We start from the raw sequence: 24,433 nt of genomic DNA, 5'->3' as shown, positions 1-24,433 counted from the left end.
ATGAAATCCAAGAGCTTTCTGACCCTCCATAGACAGCAAGCATTCGCCATTATGGAGAGTATCACAACGCATGCGTGTGGTGCTGCTGAAGTAGAATATATGCGTTATGGTACTCTCCATAATGGCGCTAGGGTGACGTGGAAGAGATTTTTTTTTATTTTTCCTTGCACATAAAATGTATTCTCATAGCTTTGTAAAATTATGATTGAACCACTGATGTCACATGGACCATTTTAACGATGCCCTTACTGCGTTTTTGGGCCTTGATTGGCTCATTGGATTTCATTAAAAATATGTTAATTTGTGTTCCAAAGATGCACGGAGGTCTTATGGGTTTGGAACAACATGAGGGTGGGTAAATAATGACAGAATTTAAATTTTTGGATTAACGGTTTATAAATGTGTCTTTAACTGTGTGTAAAAGTAAAAGTGATGGTTGTTGGAAAGAACGACAAAATTAATTAAATCTATCTTATCTGATTCCTGATTTAAGATTTTTGTATTTTCTTTATCCTACATGTTTTATTGCTCTTAAGGGGCTATTGCCTCATTAATTAATTAATTCATATGTTAAAACAGGTGATGATGATGATGACTATTATACAGAATCTGACGAAATTATATCCCGTACGAAGTTTCCAGAGAGTTGGCTTTGGGAGGAGATTGATCTGCCCACTTACGATAAAAGGTAAGTAGGAAACCTTTAGACAAAAGCTGTGAGTTAAAGGGATAGTTCACCCAAAAATGAAATTTAATTTACTCACTCTCATGCTGTCTCAGCCTCAATACTTTCATTAATTTGAGAAACATCTTTGATTTAATAATATTTTATACTATCAGATACGGACACAGAATTACTGGTAACACTTTAGAATACTGTTTCTTACTTACTGCATAACTAATAAGGAATTTTTGAAGAACTAACAGATAATTATTAATTAACACTTAACTCACTACTGTTAACTAGTAAGGAAGATGTGTTAACTAATCAGTATGTAATACAATTTTATGATTGTGTTAAGTAACAGTTAGCTAATCAATAACTAATGTATTCTGTCATACCCCCTGAAGAACTACTATTAATTATCTAGTTAAGGCTCAAGAAAAATAACTATGAAATAACTACTAATGAACAGTCATACACAATTACCTTGAGTTGTGACCCTTCATATAAATGTTATTAGCAGTAGTAGTAGTGGTAGTATGAAAATGCAATATTAATAAATGCAATAAACTTTATAGAGGTTTTGGCTGTGTAGTGAATTGTTTTGTGAGTGGGTTTTGTTAGAAATCAGCTTCCGACAGGAACCCCACCACTACTCCAGTGCCATGTGATAACTTACCTTAGTTTTTATATTTTATATACAGTACTGTATGTGTGCCTCTTCAGCATATACCATATTACCATTAATTAAATTCCTGTATGTAAGACAAGGACTGAGGGAAAATGAAAATACAGGCAACCCGTTAATAATTAATAAAGAATTATTAGATAATTCCGGAGGAGTTACTTAGAACCTGAAACAGTATTCTAAAGTGAACCTATTAGTAAATAATAATTACTACATAATTTTGACTCAAATCAAACTTACACTCTAAAAAAATCTATAAAAGTAATCATATACTTTGTAAAACTAACAACACAACTTGTTTGCGATTTATTTTCAGATGAGAACATTTCTTAATACAGCGTATTTTATGCTGTTTTAACATGTATACTGCCTACATTTAAACTAATTTAACAAACATTTTATAATCAAAAATTAAACATTTAAAAGCAATCAAAGTGTAATCAACCGGACTCCTGTTTCCTCGGTAGCGGTGCTGGATCTCGAGCTGGGCTCAGGGAAACTGCAGACCACCACACTGCGTTTCACTCATAGCTGCAATATGCTGTTACTGATTCCGTAACCTGCCCATAAACAAACAGTGTAAAGGTCTGAGAACACATTTTAACATCCAAAGTATTTAGTATTTAAATCTGCGTTTGCCAGCCATTTAGTAGCTGATGGTGTGCCGCACCATCTAATGCTGCACAATCTAATCACACTGGTGCGATTGTATCAAATATACAAAAAAAATATATTACTCTGCTATTTTTTTTTTTTTTTGTCTTTTGGAATATGCATTCAAAATCCACTTGGCTCAGAAATCTGAGGGGGCATTCACTTTGAATGGGCATGACGCCATTTGGGTGTGAAGCAAACAAAATGCATATTTAATTTCCATTGTAGGCTAATAATAGTAGTAGTGGATGGTAACAAAGTTGCTACTGTATTAGTACTTTGTACTTGTCCTTTTACTTTTGAAAATGAATAGGCCTTATAATTTTACTGGAGTAATATTTTTTGGCGGTATCTGTACTTTTACTCAAGTACTTGATTTGTGGACCACAGCCTGATTATTATAGTGACTATTTGCGTATAACTGTTCAGTAGTAGTTATTTCATAGTTATTTTTTTTAACCTTAACTAGTAAATAATTAGTAGTAGTTCTTCAGGAGGTTTGACAGAATACATTAGTTATTGATTAGCTAACTGTTACTTAACGCAATCATAAAATTGTTTTACATACACTGTAAAAACATTGCTGTAAAAAACGGCCATATTCTGACAGTAACATCCTGTTTTTTCATTACAACAGTAAAATCCTGTAAAAAAAACAATGAATTCTGGGTAATATTTTTTGTTTTCGAGAAAGTAGCTTTCTGCAGCAAATACTCCTCACTGCAGACTGTAGCGCGGTGACGTCACGTATCTACGTCGCGTATGTGTTTATCGCGCATACGCAAAGTGACGTGGTATGTCTATAACACGGTGACAGCAGTGTAATTTGCATCGCGTGATGATGTTAGGCGTCGTGCGTGACGTAACACGTCATTAAAATGCATGCGCATACACTGTAAAAAGTGATAAGTTGACTTAACTTAATCACTCCAAAAAGTAATAAGTTGACTTAACTTAAAAAATTGAGGAAACCCCTTGCCTTAAAGTGATCAAGTAAATAATAATTAAAAAATTAAGTTAAGTGAATTCTCAGGTTCACTTAACTTATAGACAGTGTAAGTAATTTAAAAGTGTAAGTAAGCAGAAGTATACAATACATTTTAAAAACACACGGAAAAAAGACAGCTAAATCTGAAGTAATCCATTAAGTTAACAATAAAAATAAAAAAGCAAACAAAAATGGGGATATATGGTTTAAAACAGAACTACCATAACCCCGAACTCGTGAACTTTGAAAATTTCACTCGTAAGACCTGTAACTGTAAACGGCAATCACTGAAGCCACGTCCAGAGAGGGAATCAAGCCAATAGATCTCTCTATTTTTTTGGCTTCATGATCTAAAATGTAACTTTGACATCAACTGTCAAGTGCTAGCACTTTCCTTTACATTTGTAAGCTATGAAATACCCAAGCAGAACATTTAAACATTTTCTGATTATTTGATCATTAAAATATAATTATTTTGAGACCTACACATATCTTCCAATGATTTTCTGACCAAGAGGGCAGTATAATTATGTTATTTAAAGGAAGTAAATATGAAATAAATTTAGACATTTATAAATAGATAAGTTATTTAGAATACAAATGTTTTTAAAATGGCTTCATACTGCCTCAGTTACAAAACAATGATACTCACAAGAACATTGCACATTGGGTCTGCGCAGAAGGGTGGCAACTGAGTCACTGTCACATATGAATTAAAGACATGGACCTTTATGCCCTGTTAAGTAAAAGTGCAACAATTAAATAAGGAACCACATTCCACACATCGTGCATGCAGAATATTTGATCAAGGGAATTCTTTGCATTGCCCGAAAGTCAGCAATATCCTTCACAACACAAAGACAAGCATTCAAAATGTGTTAACATTCAAAGAAATGCATTTACAATCTGTGAAAATTTAAAGACATAAAAGGGCACATACTACATACTGTACTGCATGGGTTAAAGGGTAAAAATATATTATTTTTGCTACATCTCACTGTTGCTTCTACATCACGTTGGTGTCCTAAATTAAGGAAATCCAACCTGGTGAGGACTGTAGTTCCAACAGACGCCAAAAATTTGTTTGCTGGTCCCGTCTCCATTAAGGCATGGTTTAGCTATGAAAATAACAGCAAAGTACTACAGTGTATTTTTTTATTAGTCTTAAAAGAATTAAAAAAAAACGTAACAGTAAAAAAAAAAAACACCTTACCTGATTCAGTTGGACTGTACTGGGTGACTGTTTCCAGCATGCCTTGTTCAGTTGCACATCCTGTAGAGCAGTAATGCCCACCATGGAAGACTTAGAAGGGACTGAATAGTATATGTAAATAAGTGTAAATAAATTGATAAAAAAACATCCAGTTTAACATCACATATTTTTAAAAATTAACATGTGTACATTGGTCATGTTTTCGCTTTTGTCTCCTGAGGGGTCTCTCATCTATTTGAACAGATTCTGAATGCATGCTTATAGATGGAATAACATTATAGATCTACTAATGCTCTCACAATAACCAAAAACATAGTAATAAGACGAATCTTACCTACAAAATTATGACTGTTACCATTCAAAGTCAATTTTCGTTTTATTCAATATGTAGTGGTACGGAAATCAAGAACCAGCATATGAATCTCAACAATGGTGACAATCAACAAAATGCTTCATGCTGCAATGCATGCTGGGTAACACCATTGTAAAAACTCCCATCGTGCTCTGTAGTATGAAAAATTGTCACCACTGTTGAGGATCGTATGATAAATGTTCATGTCTAAAAACCTGAGCCAAAATGAAAAAATATGTTCCCCCTCACCAATACTGAAGCATTACTGTGGTTTTGTTTGCGTAGTAGTTTTATTTGTTTTTGCCATTCAGTAGCACCTGAATGTTGATCAATAAACTAAAAAGAGACACCACTTCATGATGTTTGTTCATCATGAGTTATAAGCAGAAAGTGAAAGTTAATGTGCCAAGGTTTGATCCAGCATTGCACAAACGATTGCTGTTAAACAACATTGCAACTACTTGGAAACAAATTGCTTTGAATTAGTAAAAGGGTCAAGAGACCAACTAAAGCAAACCTAGACCACAATTACGGTGGCATCGTGTGTTTTTTTGTTTTTTTTTGTTTTGTTTTTCAGTTGATTTCATCCAAGGCTGTGACTGAAGATATTTGTAGTTCTTAGGTGCATTCGACTTGAAGCGGCGCTGCGCAGAATGACATCAAAGTACCACGAGAGTGATAAGAGAGCAGACTGATCCTTAAGCTTTCGAATCGCTCTCGCGGTACTTTGATGTCATACACTGATCATTCTGCACAGCGCCGCTTCAAGTCGAACACACCTTATGTGTTCCTCCTTTCTTCAGTGATGTTGATTGTTAACAGCAGGTGTTCATCACTAATGCACAATCATCATTTAATTAGTCACTTAATTATCTCATTAACTTTAACTCTTTGAGGACTTGGGGTATGACTTGAAGACTTGATTTGACTTGAAAGTCCCACCTCTGGAATCAACTGAAAAACAAAAAAACAAACACACACGATGCCACCATAATTGTGGTCTAGGTTTGCTTTAGTTGGTCTCTTGACCCTTTTAGTAACTCAAAGCAATTTGTTTCCAAATAGTTGCAATGTTGTTTCACAGCAATCGTTTGTGCAATGCTGGATCAAACCTTAGCAGAATAACTTACACTTTCTGCTTATAACTCATGATGAACAAACATCATGAAGTGGTGTTTCTTTTTGGTTTATTGATTGACATTCAGGTGCTACTGAATGGCAAAAAAAAACTACGAAACAAACAAAACCACAATATTGCTTCAGTATTGGGGAGGGGGAAATGTTTTTTTTTTCTTGTCTGATAAGGGAGACATACAAAATGTGCAGGGCAGGGGTGTTTACAAGACAGGTTTGAAAACCACTGGTTTAATGTAGTTTTGTGGGTCCCCACTGTGCTGGAGAGTAGAGCAGTGGTTTTCAATCCTGTACCTTAGGACCCACTGCTCTGCACATTTTGCATGTCTGTATTATCTGACACACTCATTTGAGTTCATGGAGCTCTTTCCTAATGAGCTGATGATCTGAACCAGGTGTGTAAATTAGGGAGACGTGCAAAATGTGCAGAGCTGTGGGTCCACAGGAACAAGTTTGAAAACCACTGGAGTAGAACCTCAAGCACTGATGTTCTGCCGCTTTAATTTAAAGGCAGTAACTGTGCAGTTGCATTGATGATCTTTTTGTTAAGTATTTCAACACATGCATGTGTGCTATAGCTGATGATGAACTGAAACGATTTGAGTTAAATACATGTTTTTAGTTATTTAAAGTGTTATTTATTTTCAGTGGACTCAAATGATATAAATTCACATTACTAACGTAATACTAATATTTTAATCTCGAACTGTTTGAACCAATTGGAGCAGAGTTAATTTCCATGGTAGTATAACAGTAACATGCTGTAAAAATGAAGGGCTGTAAATTAACAGTACATTACTGGAGACTCTGCTGCCAGTACCTTACTGTGGCACAATTTTCTTACAGTGGATTAGTTAACACATCTTCCTTAGTAGTTAACAGTGAGTTAAGTGTTAATGAACCTGTTAGTTCTTCAATAATTCCTTATTAATTATACAGTAATTAAGAAACAGTATACTAAAGTGTTACCAAATTACTTAACTGAATGAAACCACTGCATTATTTGCTGTAGAGCTGCTTTATATTATAAGTATATTTTTTAGAACTGAATTAATGATTCCTGGGTGAAGAAATTAATGACAGTGACAGTTTGTTCTTTTTGTTGTTGTTTTATATTGTAAAGCTTCTTTGACACTATACAACTTGACTTAAATCCTTATGATAGTAAACAAGCATTAGAAGAGTTCTTTTTTTGTTTGTTTATTTACTTGTATTTTCCTCATACTCCAGGACAACAAGCTCAATCACAGATAAAGTGATCTACCTGAAAGACTCTATCACTACCTGGCAGATCTTGGCTGTCAGTCTGTCACCAACACTTGGTAAGGTGAAGCTGCAAATGCAGCATACATGCTCGGTAAAACATAATCATCATCCAGGATCTACTGCTTTAAACATTTCATTGTGTGCATGTGTTCCTCGTCAAAGGCATCTGTGTGGCAGAACCTGAGGAGATAGTTGTTTTTAAGAGCTTTTTCATTGACCTCAAGATGCCTTACTCAGCTGTGCGTGGCGAACAACTGGAAATCAAGGCCATTATTCACAACTACTCTCAAAGTAATATGAAGAAGGTAAAAACAGTGCTGTCAAAATTAGCTCATTAATGCAGGCAATAATTTTTTCTAGTTTAACTGTGTTAAAAATATTTAACGCAGTTAACGCAGGGGCACAGCTACACAGCAAAATCCCCGGTGTCAAATTAACACCGCTCTGTGTCTATATGGGTCCACACTACAGAGTGTTAAAAGTAACACTGAAGCAGTGTTAAAGTTAATATGGTAATTAAGAGATTCATTGAGTAGTGATTGCCAGATTAAGCTTCATGAAGCCTCAAGACGTTTTTCATCTTTTCAGCCAAGTGGTTCACAAAAAGGTTAATTTCTGGGGGCTTGATTTGCTCACAATACCACCTGGTGGCCAAAGAGTGTAAAACAAACAGATATATTACAGACAGAGGGGTAAAGTCCAGGGGTCAGAAAGTAAAGTCCTGCCATATGTTTATTCCAACCATAAACTCGTACAGCTGATTTCAGGAGGAACCAAATCATTCCTTTCAAGTCACAAATGAGTCTCGAGACAAATCTCAAGTCCTCAAAGAGTAAAAGTTAAGGAGATAATTAAGTGACTAATTAAATGATGATTGTAAATTAGTGATGAACACCTGCTGTTACTGAGAATTACAGAGAATCAGATGTTGATGTTTTATTGATTAATATGATGCCACCATCATGGAGATCAGTGTTTGCTTTAGTTGGGCTCTTGACCCTTGACTTCTGTGTTATATCTTTCTCTGTAGCATTACATGTGCTGTTGTAGAGCAGAGATCGGTGCTTTGCAGTTAACAACTGTTAGCTATTTTCATGTGTTGAGATAATCATCAAGTGCTGTCCTATATATATATATATATATATATACATGCATATACGTGCATATATACTACTTTATATATGTATTTATTTGTATATTTATTTGTTTTTATATGTTCAGGTTCTAAATAACAAATCCTGTGAAACTACAGCATGCAAGGACAGTGCTGCTCTCATAGTTATAGTGAATAAATTTGAAATCTATGCAATGCATATAAATATTTGAACTCCACTGTTCTTTACACATACACAGAGCACAGAAATCAAGAACCAGCATATGAATCTCAACAGTGGTGACAATCAACAAAATGCTTCTTGCTGCAATGCATTCTGGGTAACACCATAGTAAAAACTCCCATCATGCACTGCAGCATGACTAATTATTGTCACCACCGTCTAGGATTGTATGATAAGTGTTCATGTCTAAAAGCCTGAGAGATAATGCTCTTCTTTTTTTTTCCAATATTTAAGCATTAAGGTGGCATTTGTTTAATAGAGCTTTTTACAGTTCTGTAAAAGCTGAATGTCAACCAATAAACCAAAGAGAAACACCTTCATGATGTTCATTCAAGTGACATAAAAACAGAAACCATAAGCTCATCTGTTTCTTCAAGCTCTTAATTCAGCAATGTACAAAAGCAAAAATGTTTGTTGTGAAACAATATTGCAATCGCTTAAAAGCAAATCACTTTGTATTACTAAGAGCCCAAATAAAGCAAGCACTGATCTCCATGATGGTGGCGTCATTTTAACCAATTAAACATCAACATCTGATCCTCTGTATTTACAGCAGGTGTTCATTACTAATGCACAATTATCATTTAATTAGTCACTTAATTATCTCATTAACTTTAACTCTTTGAGGACTACGGATTTGACTTGAGACTTGTGATTTGAAAGGAATGTCTTGGTTGCTCCTCTGGTGAAATCAGCTGCTGAGTTCATGGGTGGAACAAAAATATGGCAGGACTTTTACTTTCTGACCCCTGGACTTTACACCTCTGTCTGTAATACATCTGATTGTTTTACACTCTTTGGCCACCAGGTGGTATTGTGAGCAAATTAAGCCTCCAGAAATAAACCTTTTTGTGAACCAATTGGCTGAAAAGCTGAAAAACTTCTTGAGGCTTCATGAAGCTTAATCTGCCATCACTATCACTGAGTGATGATTAACCATTATTGAACACACCTGATGTTAACAAGCAGAATCACCAAAGAAGAAAATCACAAGTTTTTAAGTCACCATTATAGTGGTCAGTGTTAACTTTAGTTGGGCTCTTGGCCCTTGACTTTTTTTTTACATATTATTTAGCTGCTATAATAGACTTTTGTAAAGAGTGAAAGTTATCAGGTTGGGATTAGTGATGGAAATTTTGATTCTTTCCAGAGACTCGTTCATTTTTCGTTCGTTCACCAAAATGATTCGTTCAGATTCGTTCACTAATTCGTTCAGTGACCATTTTTCCATATTATACAAATACGTCAGCATGTGCGGCAAAATGTGTTGTTCAACTAACGTATTTACTTGTAACAAAATAAAAACCGATTTGGCTTCATTAAAAAGTGTGCCCTTCTCATTAAATGAATAAAATAAGTCTAAATAAGTGATCAAAGTCATTACTCTTTTTATCTTTTAAATTACACTCTTTTCGGATGACCAAAGCACAAGTGTTTTTTTATTTGTTTGCATACTAGGCTAGTTAACATTTAATTGTTTAGGCAGAGATTTACACGTTCAAATCTGAGATTATGTTAAACGAGGAGTTATTCTGTATGTAAAATATGAATATAAACAAGCGTGCACAGTACGGATACCTCTGCTTTGCATCCGCTTTCTGCTGATTGATGAACTAGATTGACAGAATGGCCGACCTACCCGGTCAACGAACTGGGTATAGCTACCAGTTCGTTCAATTCGTTCACGAACGGGAGATCTCTCTCTCGTTCAGACTCAAAACAGAGCCATCTCGGTCAATGATGCTATTATATTCGTTCGTTCGATCCAACCAATTACATGCCCCTTCTAAACCCGAGCTGAAATGCTATTTGCTGACGTGAGTCACGTGACGCAAATGAGATGGGATGACGTGACGCAAATAATCAATACTGCCATATTTTTTTATGTTTCACAGTTTTTAAACAAACAAAAGTGCATGACATGACTAACATAATGAAATATTTTTTTATTTAAAAGTATGTAACTGTTCAAACATAAAACAACAATAATATAAATAAATAAAACAAAATGATAAATAAAAAAAAAATAAAACAATAATATAAAAAAATAAAACAAAGAACCAGTTGTTCGAACGACGAACGTAATAATGAGACGAGATGTATGTATGTAACAGTTCATTTGACTCTTTCAAACGCAAAGCAACTCAATGAAGGGCGTATTCGTTCGCTAGATTCAACAAATCACATGCTCCGTCCTCGTATCATACTCGAAGGCTATTGGCTCGAGGTTTAGTCATTCTTTGACAGATGAAACGGTCCAGAGCTACGCATGCGCGCAATAGCGGCGCGCTGCGGTGGAGGGAGGAATTTCAGTGAACGAGAAATATGAGTCAATGGATTACGTGAACGAGAATGATTCGTTCACCTAAAAGATTCGTTCAAAAAGAACGATTCGTTCACGAACGTAACATCACTAGTTGGGATGTTTATGATTATGTTTTAATTGTGTTTAAATTATGTTTCATTTTTTTGTCCTGGATCACTGAATTCATTTAGTGTCTAATATTTGAGTTAAGTTTCCTTTGTTGATTCCAACAGCTTTGTGACTCCACAATAAGAAAATCCTGTTTTTCCTATTAATTTTAATCTATGAGCTAATCTGATGCAAAAAAAAAAAAACTTCAGAAGAGTATTTATTTTAGGTACACACAGACATTAGCGTATGACTCTCAACAACGGTGACAAACAGCATATTCAGATAAACAGATCAACTCTGATCATCACAAAACAAGCTACTAAAAAGTCACATAAAAACAGCAAAAATACAAGAAATTACAAAGACAATTCTGCTCATAATTTATTCATGCTGCAATGCATGATGGGAGCCATGAATGAATTTTGATTGGCTACAACATGCTTTTTTTTTGATGGTCACCGTTGTTGTGATTCTCTGTGTCTAAATTAACATTTTTTAAGTTTTTGATTGAAATTAGTTTTATAAACCTCTTTGTGATTTTACTGAAAATGCCAATCTTCTTTTGTTTGCAGTGTTGTCACAACCAACAAAGAAAACCTAAATCGGTTATTCATGTCACTGCAGGATGAATATGTCAGAATACAATCATCATCACCCAAAAACTTTTGCTCTTCTGCTATAGTTTAGTTATAACAGCCAAACAAAATGTAATACTAAAACGTCCAGGGTCAAGAGCCAAACTGAAGTAAACACTGATCACTATAATAGTGACTTTAATAATTGTGATTTTCTTCTTTGGTGATTCTGCTTGTTAACATCAGGTGTGTTCAATAATGGTCAATCATCACTCAATGAATCTCTTAATTGCCTCACTGATTACCACTTCAGTGTTACTTTTAACACTCTGTAGTGTGGACACATATAAACACATGGTAGTGTTAATTTGACACCGCTTTAGTGTTACTTTTTTACTCTCTATAGTGTGGGCCCATATAGACACCGAGCGGTGTTAATTTGACACTGGGGATTTTGCTGTGTAGGGTTGGCCACCCCTTCACAGCTGTTGCGTCACTCTTCTTTTTCTTGACAAGAATTGCATTTATTTAGATGCAGAACATCTTTAAGACCGCATCAAAGGGTGACTTTTCAGAAGCACACTCCACTTCGCCTCAACATTAGGCACTAGTCAAACAAGCGTGGAAACGATAAAGGTGACGAGGGGCTTCAGTAGAACAATAGCGAACTGGGGTCAGATGAGATGTTACTAGGTGATATATCAGTTAAAATGAATCTTCCTGTCCTGTCAGCCGTTATACCATTATACTTGTAAAGCATGGCGTGCTGTATATCATTTCATCATTTGAAGATAAAAACTTGTGAGAAAATATAATGCATATCAGATCCGCGTCGCATTCATCAACGGGAGCTCTTAAAGTAATAGCAGCCAAATAACCGAAATAAACCTGCTGCTGAAATTAAAAAAGGGGAATAATTTTTGTAGCTTTAAGGATTCATCTATATTGAATTTAGAATTTAGTATTTGATAACTTTGTTCAATTTCTATATATTTCCTACTTGCTGAAGGGCACAGTAAATATGACATTTATTATAATGGTTTTATGTGAATATTGTTTTAAGTTCATTTAAATTAGAGATTGTTTATTTTTTAAGTGTAATAAATGTTAAAATTGATAGCTCTCAATTATACCGCAATTATACTTTGGAGGAAGTCTCCTTTAGACATTGAAGTGATTTGTTTCTCATTTTCCAATTTTCTCCAGGTGCGTGTGGACTTCATGGAGACAGCAGATGTTTGCAGCGCTGCTAGTAATAAAGTCAAACACAGAAGGATAGTAAACGTTGACAAAGGCTCCAGCATAGCCGTTTCTTATGTCATTATTCCCATGATGCTGGGAGATCATGATATAGAGGTGAAAGCTTCAGCAAATTATTTCTCTGATGGAGTGAGAAAGCCGCTGAAGGTGGTGGTACGTCTGATGGCAATTCTGTCACTTTTCAGCACTTTTGTTTCACTTAATTTGGTCATTTGTTAGCATAACGATCAACACAAGAACAGAAAACACCACAGATAGTTAATGCTCTCTCTCTCTCTGTCTTTCAGTCTGAGGGTGTTGCTACATTTCAAAGCAGAAATATGGAGCTCAATCCTGTTAAGAATGGTGAGATTTACTATGAACCGCACAATAGCATCACTGTTACATTTATGTTATACAACATTACACACATTACACTTCCAGGTAATTCTGAAACAAATGTCTATGAATATTATAGTTCCAGCCAATCCAGAGATCACAATCAATCCCTGCTCTTTTCTCACCAAAACTGTACAAAATGTGATCAGCACATGATTCTTGACTCCTCATGACGTTTCCTTTTCTTCTCTATTTCTCAACCTAAATGGATCAGAATCTAAAGTTTTTAAAGGCTTCACACCAGCTGATCGGCTTCCGGGCACATCTGCTAAGACATACATCTCAATTACTGGTAAGGAAAAAGATGTTTAATGAATTTGTCATTTGAATTATTTATTTAAAGCTGTATGTACGGTGGCTGAGAGAGGTTAATGCGCTGCAACTTGAGAAAACACACATTGTAAAATATGTCAGACCTCCTCAACTCAAAATTTTCTTGTAACTGATTACATCTACATTTTTCCATTGGCCCAATTAAATGTATTCTAACTGAATTTTATCAATTGTGGCAACAGTCTGTTAACATTGGCTTAATGAGAAATAATATGTTGAGCCAATTAAGAAAAAAATAAGTCTAACAAACCATGTTGTTGGCCCAATTAAATATTACTAGTAGTAGTAATAGTAGCAGTAGACATTTTTTTGTTTTGTTTTACCTAATTAAAAAAAAAGAAAAAAAAAATATATAGGTAAATGTATATTGCTTAATCAGCCTTACTAAATTGTTTATTCCCTGTTGTCCCAAAAGAAAAGGAAAAAAAAATATTAAATGATGATGATACACTAAACACCACCACATTTTAATACTTTTAATGAAATATACAACAATATTGTGAAAATACTTTAAAATTATAAATATATTGATATTGTCTACATAGCATACCTTACAAAATCATGCATTTTAACCCTCATAAGATACACAAAGCTGATGAATTGCACCCTATACATTAATACATTCAAAAACATGCAAAAAAAATGTCAAACACCATAGAATAATAATTTAATGGTAATAATTTATTTGAGGTTACTTCAACAGTGTTTAGGTTACTGAATATTACCATTCTCACAAAAGATACTCTGAGCTCATGAAGCTTCATCTTAACTATTTAGACATTAAACATAAAATACATTCACATATTAAAAATGTCAAAAACACCATCAAATTTAAGTAATGGGGAGGTTACTTCACCCAGTGTTTAGAGTAATTTCACATGAACACAAGAGGTACTTTGAGCTCATGAAACTGCATCTTACACTTCAAATGTTAGCCAAAAAAAAACTCATAAGAGGTACATTGAGGTTAAAATGATCTCATTAATTACCCTCATGTCGTTCCACATGAATAAGTCCGTTGTTTCATCAAAAATTTCATCAAACAAATTTCATCATAGGAGTTCATCAAAAAATATCAATTTGTTTTCTGAAGATGAACAAAGGTCTTACGGCTTTGCAACAACACAGGGGTAAATAATTAATGACAGAATTTTCATTTTTGGTTAAATTATCCCTTTAAGTCCTTGTTTAATTCCAGGATGAGTGCATATAATAATCCAAAAAAGTATAATAAATTCATTTACAAAGTCTCCTAAGTTGTCAAGCACCACCTCCTCTTCCAGGACAACGGAGACATTCAGCACACTTGACAGGGCCCTTGAAGTGCAACTGATGCTGCTTACTATTTCAAGTATTCCCATTTTCATTACAGTTGTGTTGTTCTCCCATGGCTCTGTACTCTGTAAAAAATATAAAAAATAATAATAAATAATTAAATACAAATAAAAGTATAAAATAGCAATGTCAATACTAAGTCTATATTAGAATTAGCAGCCTACATTACACCGAGCCATGTCTCATGGCTGCTCCCAATACAGCAACTCCTCACAAATTACATCTAAGAGCGAATAGTATTTGACACTAATATAGAATAAACATACATCCAATAAGAACTACTGTCAAATACTCACAGTGAAATTCGTAGTGGTTCCTTTTCTACACCAAATGGTGCCTCGTAGGCTCAGACCTAGCAATGGTGGGTTACACTAATGGGAACAAAAAATAGTTATAGCAGAAACGTATTCCTTGTGTCTCATACATTTCATATATTCATCATAAAGTGAGATAAAAACTAATTTAGTTCAATAAATAGTAACTTTAGCTAACTGAGAGACAGGGGTGTGCGATATTGCCTAAAAATTATATCTCAATATTTTCTGGTATTTTATCAATAATGATAATTAGACAATATTTTGCTGATTGTGTTATTGTGCTGGTATCTTAAGGACTACTGTGTACAGCTGTCTCATAAATTGTTAATAACACTTTAGATTACAGCCCGCAATGTACCGTGTAATTAAACAGAATTTATAGCATACGTATTTGTAACTATGGAGTACCTATGGAGTGCATTTTAGTCTGTGAAACCGGGAGTTAATATTAACAAACAGAACCACCAAAGAAGAAAATCACATCTTTGTAAGTCACCATTATAGTGTTTAGGCACACACAGACATCAAGTATCGTAGCGTATTAATCTCAACAACGGAGACAAACAGCATATTCAGATAAACAGGGGTGTATTCCAGAAAGCAGGTTATGTGACATACCCGGGTAAGTTTGAGGATAAGCGAGCGGATAAACTCAGCTTTCGGTTCCAAAATCGGAGGTCACTTTCGGGGTATGTAAGTAACCATAGTAACTTGCTTTCTGAAGATAACCTGCCCCAGAGCAGCTTATGTTCAGGGTTAGTTCACTTCAACGCTATCAGAGCACGCGTGGCATATATTAGATTATATAATATAGCCTTATATATATATATATATATATATAAAAAGCGCTAATAAATAAGGTAATATATTATTGTAATATGGTTATTTATTTATTTTTCTTTGCATATATATAACAGTTATTTGTATAAATTATAAAACACTATGACAAGGCAATGTTTAATTTATTATATTATATATACTTATTACATTTTATATTTACGCTTTTTCTTAGCGTCCGTTTCCATAGTGATTCGTCGCTCTGTTGAGAATGTCTTGAGTCTTAACCAGGAACATACTCTGAGTTGAATGAACTTACTCCTGGACGCGTTTTTGGAACCACATACCTCGAGTAAGCAAGGTTTGGGGTTAATCAACCCAAAGTTCAGGGTTCAGGTGTAGGTAAGTTAACCGTGCTTTCTGGAATACACCCCAGATCAACTCTGAACATCACAAAACAAGCTACTAAAAAAAGTCACATAAAAAGATCAAAAAAATAAATAATTAATTAGTAAGAATAAAATAAATTACTAAGATTACTGCTCATAATTTACTGCTCATAATTTATTCATGTCGCAATGCATGGAGTTTTGATTGGCTACAACTAAATAAAACACTGATCTCCATGATGGTGGCATCATTTTAACCAATAAAACATCAACATCTGATCCTCTGTAATTCTCAATAACAGCAGGTGTTCATCACTAATGCTCAATCATCATTTAATTAGTCACTTAATTATCTCATTATCTTTAACTCTTTGAGGACTTGCTATTTAACTTGAAGACTTGCTTGTGACTTGAAAGGAATGTATTGGTTCCTCCTCTGGTGAAATCAGCTGCTGAGTTCATGGGTGGAACAAAAATATGGCAGGACTTTTTCTCTTTGGCCCCTGGACTTTCCACCTCTGGCACATGCACATTAGCTGCCGTAGCCTGAAAAATATGCTTTTTTAAAGTTATGTGAGCATAAGAAACAACAGTTATGATAAAGTTGTTGTTAAATTTCATTGTTGATTTGAAATATAAAAAATGTAATGGGTAGCTGGAGAACAGCTATAGGGAGAATTTGATGCTCCTCATTCAAAGAGATAGGAGCTGTACTTGCATGAATGAAATAGCTGCATGAAGGGCGTTTCAAAGATGGCCGCTGTGTGAAATTACTTGCTTAATGGGATTTTTGATGAAGGTCAGTTGCTACACTATCATGTTTATGTCACTGCATCTCTCAACTTGCACAAGCACAAGTCCATCCAAAGCTTTTTGGTAAGTATCTATGTTCTGACCATGTGCTGCATAAATGACAGCTCACAAGATTTATAATAAAGAAACTGAATTCTTAGCTTGCGTTCCCTCTTTTATCTCTCCAGGTGAAGAGATCACTCAGACAGTCGAGCAGGCCATCAGTGGAGACTTCATGGGTCGCCTTATTGTCCAACCCAGTGGATGTGGAGAGCAGAACATGATCTATATGACTCTACCTCTCATTGCCACTCATTATCTGGACAGCACCAATCAGTGGGAGGCTGTTGGCATGGAGCGCCGTAATGAAGCCATTAACCATATTAAGACAGGTCAGCAGGACACAACAGATATAAAGAATCTGACTATGATTTGGAATAAAATCAAAAGTACTCTCAAAGAAGAAAAACATGTGAGCTGTGCTGGCAAAATGGGTCACAATGAGCAAAATTTTTGACAATCACAATGAGAAAAAAACTTTCATTCTCCATTACAATACCTTCAAAATGATGTATGATTTGTTGTAATCAGATGAATAATGACTGAGCTACACCTATTTGAAGTCGATGGAGTCAGCAAAGTCAATTTAGAGAAAACTGGTTTCAAAGTTTTCTGAAGGTTCCAAAGCAAAATCACCTAGCAATATTACATCTTTAAATCACATCTTTTCTTAATAATCATTACTAGATTAATAATTACAATATAGATATTTTTTTCTTTTATCTCTGTTGTTATAAATAAGAACAGATGCAAAAAAAAATAACAAATATAAGAAAGAAACAAGTGTATAGTTTACTATATTTTTCATTTTAAACATAAGCATTCAAGTAAGAAAACAAATAATAAAATGTAAAAATCACTTTAGTGTGTTCTTTCCAAATAAATTGATTAAAACGACAAAAGCAGTTCAATCAAGAGCAGCGAGTGATTCCCTCGTTTCTTTTATTGTTAGATTAACATTAATGCGAGAGACGGCCTGTATTAAGACAGTGTAATGCACATCTCTGATATAATGTTACACATCCAAAGATTTTCCCCAGCAGTTCCCCAAACGTTGATTTAAGATATAAAAGATTATGTTTGCGTTAATACTTAAATATATTTAGCCTACTGTGTATATGTGTATCGGGCACCATCAGTGTCGTCTTTACACGGGCGCTTTGGATGACAGTCGGCGCAAGAAGCAAGAGGAGAAAAGGTAGTCCTCTCAGAAAACATACAAATAAAGATACTTTTAGATGTTTAATCACTATTTGGGGCATTGGAATCGCTAGACAATGGCTTATTGAACTCATTTTTTGTGAAAACCTAAAATTTGACCAAAATCAAAAACGTTTTCCCTTTTTTTGCCTGCAACTTAAAATTAAACTGTGCGCATTCCGACTCATTTTGCCAGCATGGATAATAAATAAATATTCTATCTTTATCCTTTTTTAAATTAAGGTTTTCAGCGGCAGCTGAACTACCGTAAACCAGATGGATCCTATGCTGCATGGAAAGATAGGCCGAGCAGCACATGGTATTTTAATTTTAATGTTTATTTATTTATTTAACCTTTATTTAACCAGGCAAGTTAATTAAGAATAAATTCTTATTTTCAATAACATCCTGGCAGGAGAATTAATATCTAATCTATTTTAATATATATTTGTTTTGGGTAACATTTTATAGTAAATGCACACTATGAATCATTAGTTAGGCATTAGTAAATAGTCAATCCATCCTTTATAAAGCATTGTTCCAGCATTAATAGGCATTAGTAAGCATTTTATAAATGCAGCTATAAATGTTTTGTTCTTGAGCATATATATATATAACTGTTTAATAATTGTATTTTCAGACTTTATTAATGATCAATTTAACATTTCTAAATTATTACGTTATTTACAAACCAGTTATTTAGGAGTTGTCAGTGGTTCATAAGATCATTTAGAAAGTGTAAGTAAATGATTAATAAACCATTTAAATGTACATTTATAAATATTATTATTTAGACACATCATAATAATTGCTCAGTGTGCTAATAAATACTTTATAAACACATTCCTGTTGTAATTCATGATTAAGTCGGGTAGTAGTGAGGACTATTTATACCTTATAAAGCATTTACAAAGGAGATTTAAAGGCTAATTTATCTCCCAAACAGAAAGGTAAAAAAAAAAAAAAAAAAAAAACTACACAGAGGGATACAGAACACAGAACTATGTTTTTCAAGATGCAAAAATGCAAAAAATGAAACTGTACGAATGTACACTTGATAAAAAAATGAAAATAAAAAAAACTCTGCAATTTCATTGAAAAAAATTCAAGTGTACAGTTTCATTATTTGCATCTTGAAAAGAATATTTATGTTCTGTATCCCTCTGTGTTGTGTTTGATTATTATGTATTTATTCATTTTTTTCTGTTAGGGAGATAACTGAGCCTTTAAATCTCCTTTGTAAAAGATATGCCTAATAAATAAAGAACAAGGCATGCATAGCTGTATTTATAAACCATTTAATAATGAGTATTAATGTTGGGACAATGCTTTATAAAGGATGAACTAACTATTTACAAATGCTTACCTAATGATTCATAGCGTTCGGTTATTATGAAGTGTTACCTTGTTTTGATTTATTTTCATTTCCATTTTCTCCTGTAATAGTTTATTATTATTATTTATAATATTATATTTTAAGATTATTTCTAGCAAACTATTATCTTTATCTAATTTTAATTTGTTTCTGTCTATTAAAGGTTGACAGCATATGTGGCCAAAGTCTTTGCCATGGCCAATAATCTTGCTACTATAGAAGTTAATATGATCTGCAGCGCCCTTAAGTGGCTGGTTCTCTACAAGCAACTGCCAGATGGCTCCTATAAAGAAGATACAGCTGTAATTCATGGAGAGATGGTGGTAAGTGTCACTAAAGCCCTATTCGGACAAGACTAGTTTTCCAGGAGGTCGTTAGAGAAATGTGTGTTTTTCTCACACAACCTCTGTAATAATTCCAGAGAAAATTACCTACTGCTTTTGGAGAGGATTATGTGGCAGATTTTTGTCATTTGTGTCATGTCGTGGGATTTAATGATGTTGCCCTAAAAGGCATCTTTTGTAAAGGACTAAAGGACTGTAAAAGATCTAATGCCGAACAGCAATGGCTCTGCAACCCTTGTTGAGTATATTGACCTTGCGTTGTTGTTGAGCGGTTCATCATTTACTGTGGGGATTGCGGATGAGGAACCCTGCAATCCTACAGTACCCACTGTAACGTAAACATAATATGTAATTTAAAGGGAAACAGTTTAATTAAGCTCAAAGGGAATAATTTATGATTTTATAGGGAATTTGAACAGAATCACTGTTTTACTGATCACTGAGGCGGCAGCAATTGACTGAACGAGCCGTATAACAGCAACACTGCACTGGATATTGCAATCCAAAATATAGTGAAAACACTATTTAATAGCACAGTAACAAGATCGGCAGATTAAGACATTAACTTGTGAGCACAAAACATAAGATATTTCTCTTTTTAATATAAATAAGGCTTTATTTGATAACTCTAAGACATGTAAACTAATCTAACACATTAACACAAGCATTCATACATTCACACATTGCAGAAGGAGAGAAAGTAAGGAAAGGATGAGTTTAGAGAATGAAAATGTGATATCCCAAGTTTACAGCAATATGTGCAATTGCATAGACCTGCACAACCATCAATCACTTATTTAACCCTCGCTTTGAGTTTCTCAAAGAGGCTAAAATTTATATTAAATTCACCAGTTCAGTTAGAATCTGGAGGTTACTTGCTTGCGTTGCTAAGGGATTCCCTTTTGTCATCGACTTTGCAGAAAGGAGGGTCTCCCGAGGTTGCTGACTGGCTGAGAGTTCAGTAGTCGTTGAAGTGACGTCTTGGGAAGCCAATCGCTGGGCGATGGTTTCAGTTGCTTGTTGAAGTTTGAAGCGAGTTCAGTCGAACTGGACTTTGTGGCAAACTTAACTTTTGAACACGAAACTCAACAGAAAGAAAATAAATGAAAGTAAAATGATGTAACGAGATGTAAAGAGACAAGGTGGGTTTTGTTCTCATTGTGGTAGCAGCTGGCACGTAGGCCAGAGCACGCTCAAAGAGCAGCATCAAAAACGCGGTGGCAGAAGTTGAAGAAAAAAAAAAAAAAAGAGGAAGAAGAGAAGATTTGATGGTGTCCTGAGTTTTAAACTCAGCTTCTGGACACATCCCATCTGGTGTCTTGACCAATTAGATTTGCTATTATCTTAGCTAGGGGTGTTCCTTCCATCATAAATCAGCATGTTATCAATCACATGGTCCGAATTTTACACACTCTTGCAAAGTATACTTTTGGATGTGATTTCTATTACCAGAATATGACACATTTGACAAAGAATCAATTGGAAGAAATGTTTCAAGTTAGAATTGTCAAACTCATACATACCAAACACGGATATGAATCCTTCAGCTATTCAATAATGATTAAAAAAACATACATAATATTTGATTAAAACATGATAGTCTAATGTGTGCGTTACATACATAATATGGGGTGATGCATAAAAATTATTAGTTTCATTAAGATGAAAATGAAAGATTTTAGGTGCATATGGAAACAATAGTTTATGTGAACAAAGGAATTTCAGTCTGGTTCTTTGTCTTCTATGTGTGTGGGAAAAGTCAATCTAAGGAAGCTCGAGATTTCAATCGTGGAACACGTGATGGCCATCTCTTTGACCATCAGTCTTGATTACTTGCCCCAAATTGAACAGTCTTTTTCCTGAATTGGAATTATCAATAAGTGTTCTTTTGTCTCAATGTTGTAAGCTGTTTTGTGAAAGAGGGTTGCTGGTTAGGCTTTCTTCAGACTAGTTGGCGCTAGGATCTGGACAGATTTATGATGTCCTGTTGGGCTTCTCTGGAATTTCGGTTTTGAATTTCTGGAAGTTCTGATCGCATCTTAAATTTGTCTGATTCGGTCTCTGATATACTACATGCACCAGAATATTTCCACTTCCCAACCATCATATCTGGAGTTGTTCCCGTCATGCCTGCTACTCCTAAGCCTTCTCACGTCATGTCTGCCAAGCCACAGCTAGCTCACGTCATGTCTGCCATGCTAAAGCCTGCTAACTTCATGCCTGCTACTCCAGAGCCTGCTAATGTCACGCCTGCTATGCCAGAGCCTGTTAACGTCATGTCTGCTATGCCAAGGCCTACTAACGTCATTTCTGCTACTCCGGGACCTGCTCACATGCCAGGGCCCACTCACGTCCGGCTGGCTACTCAAGAGATTCTTAACAACATGGCTGCCATTCAAGAGCTCCGTTGTAAGATGGCCGCCACTCAAGAGTCTCTTCGGCAAATGGCCACCATTCTAGAGTCTCATCACGTCTCAGCTGATCTTACAGAGTTTGCTCACATCACGCCGGCCAAGCCAGAGTCTGCTCACGTCACACCTGCCAAGCCACACCTGTTTCCCCGGCCAAGATGGCCACCATGTCTGAGCCTCATTGCAAGATGGCCACCACGCCTGATTCCCTGGCCAAGATAGCCACCACGCCTGAGCCTTGCCAAGTCACCGCTGTTGCCAAGATTTCCCCAAGGGATTTTTTTTGGGGGGGGGCTATAATACCCAAGCCCCTGTGGATTCGGAGCTTGGGCCAAGACAGAGAAAACTGATAGCTAGTGTGATGGACTTACCACTGTTGTCGGTGAGAGCTGTAGACATCCCGGTGGCATCAGCGCTCTCAAGCCCCGCCATCTTAGAGATCCTGGCACCCTCTGCTGCCCTTCCTGTAATGGCGGTCGCCATTTTGAGCATGTGGGCTGCACACTGCACTCCTGAGGCCTAACCTGTCCACGAGTCTGCTCCAGAGGCCTCTTCTGTCCACGAGTCTGCTCCAGAGGTCTCTCCTGTCCATGAATCTGCTCCAGTGCCTCCAGAGGTGGCGGCTTCCGCTGCAGAATCTCTATAGGTGGTGGCGCCAACTCATGAACTCACAGTTTGTCCTGTCATGGTCACGGAGGCCGTCCATGAACTCCCGGTCTATCCTGTCACGGCCACGGAGGCCGTTCCTGAACTCACTGCCTGTCCTGTCACGGTCATGGAGGTCATTCATGAACTCACTGCCTGTCCTGTCACGGCCACTGAGGCCCCTGCTCTGACTGGTCCGCCATTGCCCCATGCTCCAGGCCTGCCTTTGCTCCACACTCCAGGTCCTGTTCCCCTTCACAGGCCTGGCCCTCCATCCCTCCCCCCATTCTGCCTCTGCTTCACCACCCTCCTGTACTATTTGGGTTCTGTTTTTGGTTTTGTTTGGGCGTCAGGATTTGCGCTTAGAGGGGAGGGGGGGTGTAAGATCTGTTTTGGGTTCTGTTTCATGTTGTTGCTTTCATGTCTTTTATTTTGAAGTCTAGTTTGTTTCATACCACGTCTAGTCTGTTCATGCCATGCCAAGTCTATTCCACACCAAGTATGTTTCATGTCAAGTCAAGACTTCATTTGGATTTTATGTTTGTCAATAAACTGCACATGGGTTCATCACTATGCACGCCTTCAGTGGACTAATTACACAGGACGACATATCACAGACACCGAAAAAAAACCAGAGCCAGAGCCCGCTCACCAGACACACTTTCCCTCTCTCCAGCATCTCCACTGCTAAGCTTCTTACAGAAAATGAAGGAACTGGTACACGCTGGGACCAAACTCTCCCACTCTTTCGCTGCAAGCCCCCAGAACGGCAGGCCCCACAACCACCAAAGCCTGTGGACTCAGCTCATCCTCCTCCTCCTGTGAGAGCACTTCGACCGCTACCACAACGCCAGGGCCCAAACCATCCTCCATTGGCTGTAGGTGAACCAAAAACAACTGATAGCTACTCTAAGTGATGCGTATTGGGTCCCCGCTGATAGCAGCAACTTTGCTTTTATAATGCTTCAAATCACTAGAAGACAGCTGCAGTGCAACAGTCCTAAATGAAACAGCCCCTCCTAAATTTAAATTTATAAGTGTCTGCAGGACTGTTAGGTGGAGGTGTAGCTGCTCTTTTTAAAGATGTCTATCAATGCAAGCAAGTGTCATTTGGTCAGTACTTTGAATATCTAGGTATTGTGCTGAAAGGTGCTCCGCGTATTCTGTTTATCATTATTTACAGGCCTCCAAAATACTCTCCAGCCTTTGTTGAAGATTTCACAGAACTGTTATCAATGATTTCCTCAGAGTTTGACTGTTTTGCTATTGCAGGGGATTTCAATATTCACATAGATAATGTAGAAATAAAAACTACTAAAGAAATAACTGCTTTAAACACTTTTGACCTGATTTGACCTGCATGGACCCACACACAATTGTGGACACACTCTAGATTTACTCATCAGTAGAGGTTGCTATTAATGATATAGCACTGTCTGATCACTTCTGTATTTTCTTTGATATATTGATCTATTTTACCACTGAATCTGTCTCTGCCAGAAAGAGATGCATTAACGAGAACACTAGTGT

At 36.0% G+C, this 24,433-nt stretch overlaps 1 protein-coding gene across 1 annotated transcript in view; it reads left to right on the top strand.

Moving 5' to 3' along the window:
- The window catches only part of LOC306872969 (complement C3-like), a 139,067-nt gene that overhangs the window by 46,964 nt on the left and 67,670 nt on the right, over window positions 1-24,433 (top strand). The window contains exons 18-26 of the mRNA XM_079421942.1: window positions 580-688; window positions 6,924-7,015; window positions 7,122-7,264; window positions 12,494-12,700; window positions 12,835-12,892; window positions 13,140-13,217; window positions 17,057-17,260; window positions 18,372-18,447; window positions 19,667-19,826. Of these exons, the coding sequence (XP_079278068.1) occupies window positions 580-688; window positions 6,924-7,015; window positions 7,122-7,264; window positions 12,494-12,700; window positions 12,835-12,892; window positions 13,140-13,217; window positions 17,057-17,260; window positions 18,372-18,447; window positions 19,667-19,826 (1,127 nt within the window). The remainder of the gene's footprint in view (window positions 1-579; window positions 689-6,923; window positions 7,016-7,121; window positions 7,265-12,493; window positions 12,701-12,834; window positions 12,893-13,139; window positions 13,218-17,056; window positions 17,261-18,371; window positions 18,448-19,666; window positions 19,827-24,433) is intronic.

The sequence above is a fragment of the Barbus barbus genome (assembly GCF_936440315.1).
Source record: "Barbus barbus genome assembly, chromosome: 7".
NCBI lineage: Eukaryota > Metazoa > Chordata > Actinopteri > Cypriniformes > Cyprinidae > Barbus > Barbus barbus.
This window is presented reverse-complemented; position numbering and strand designations above follow the sequence as displayed.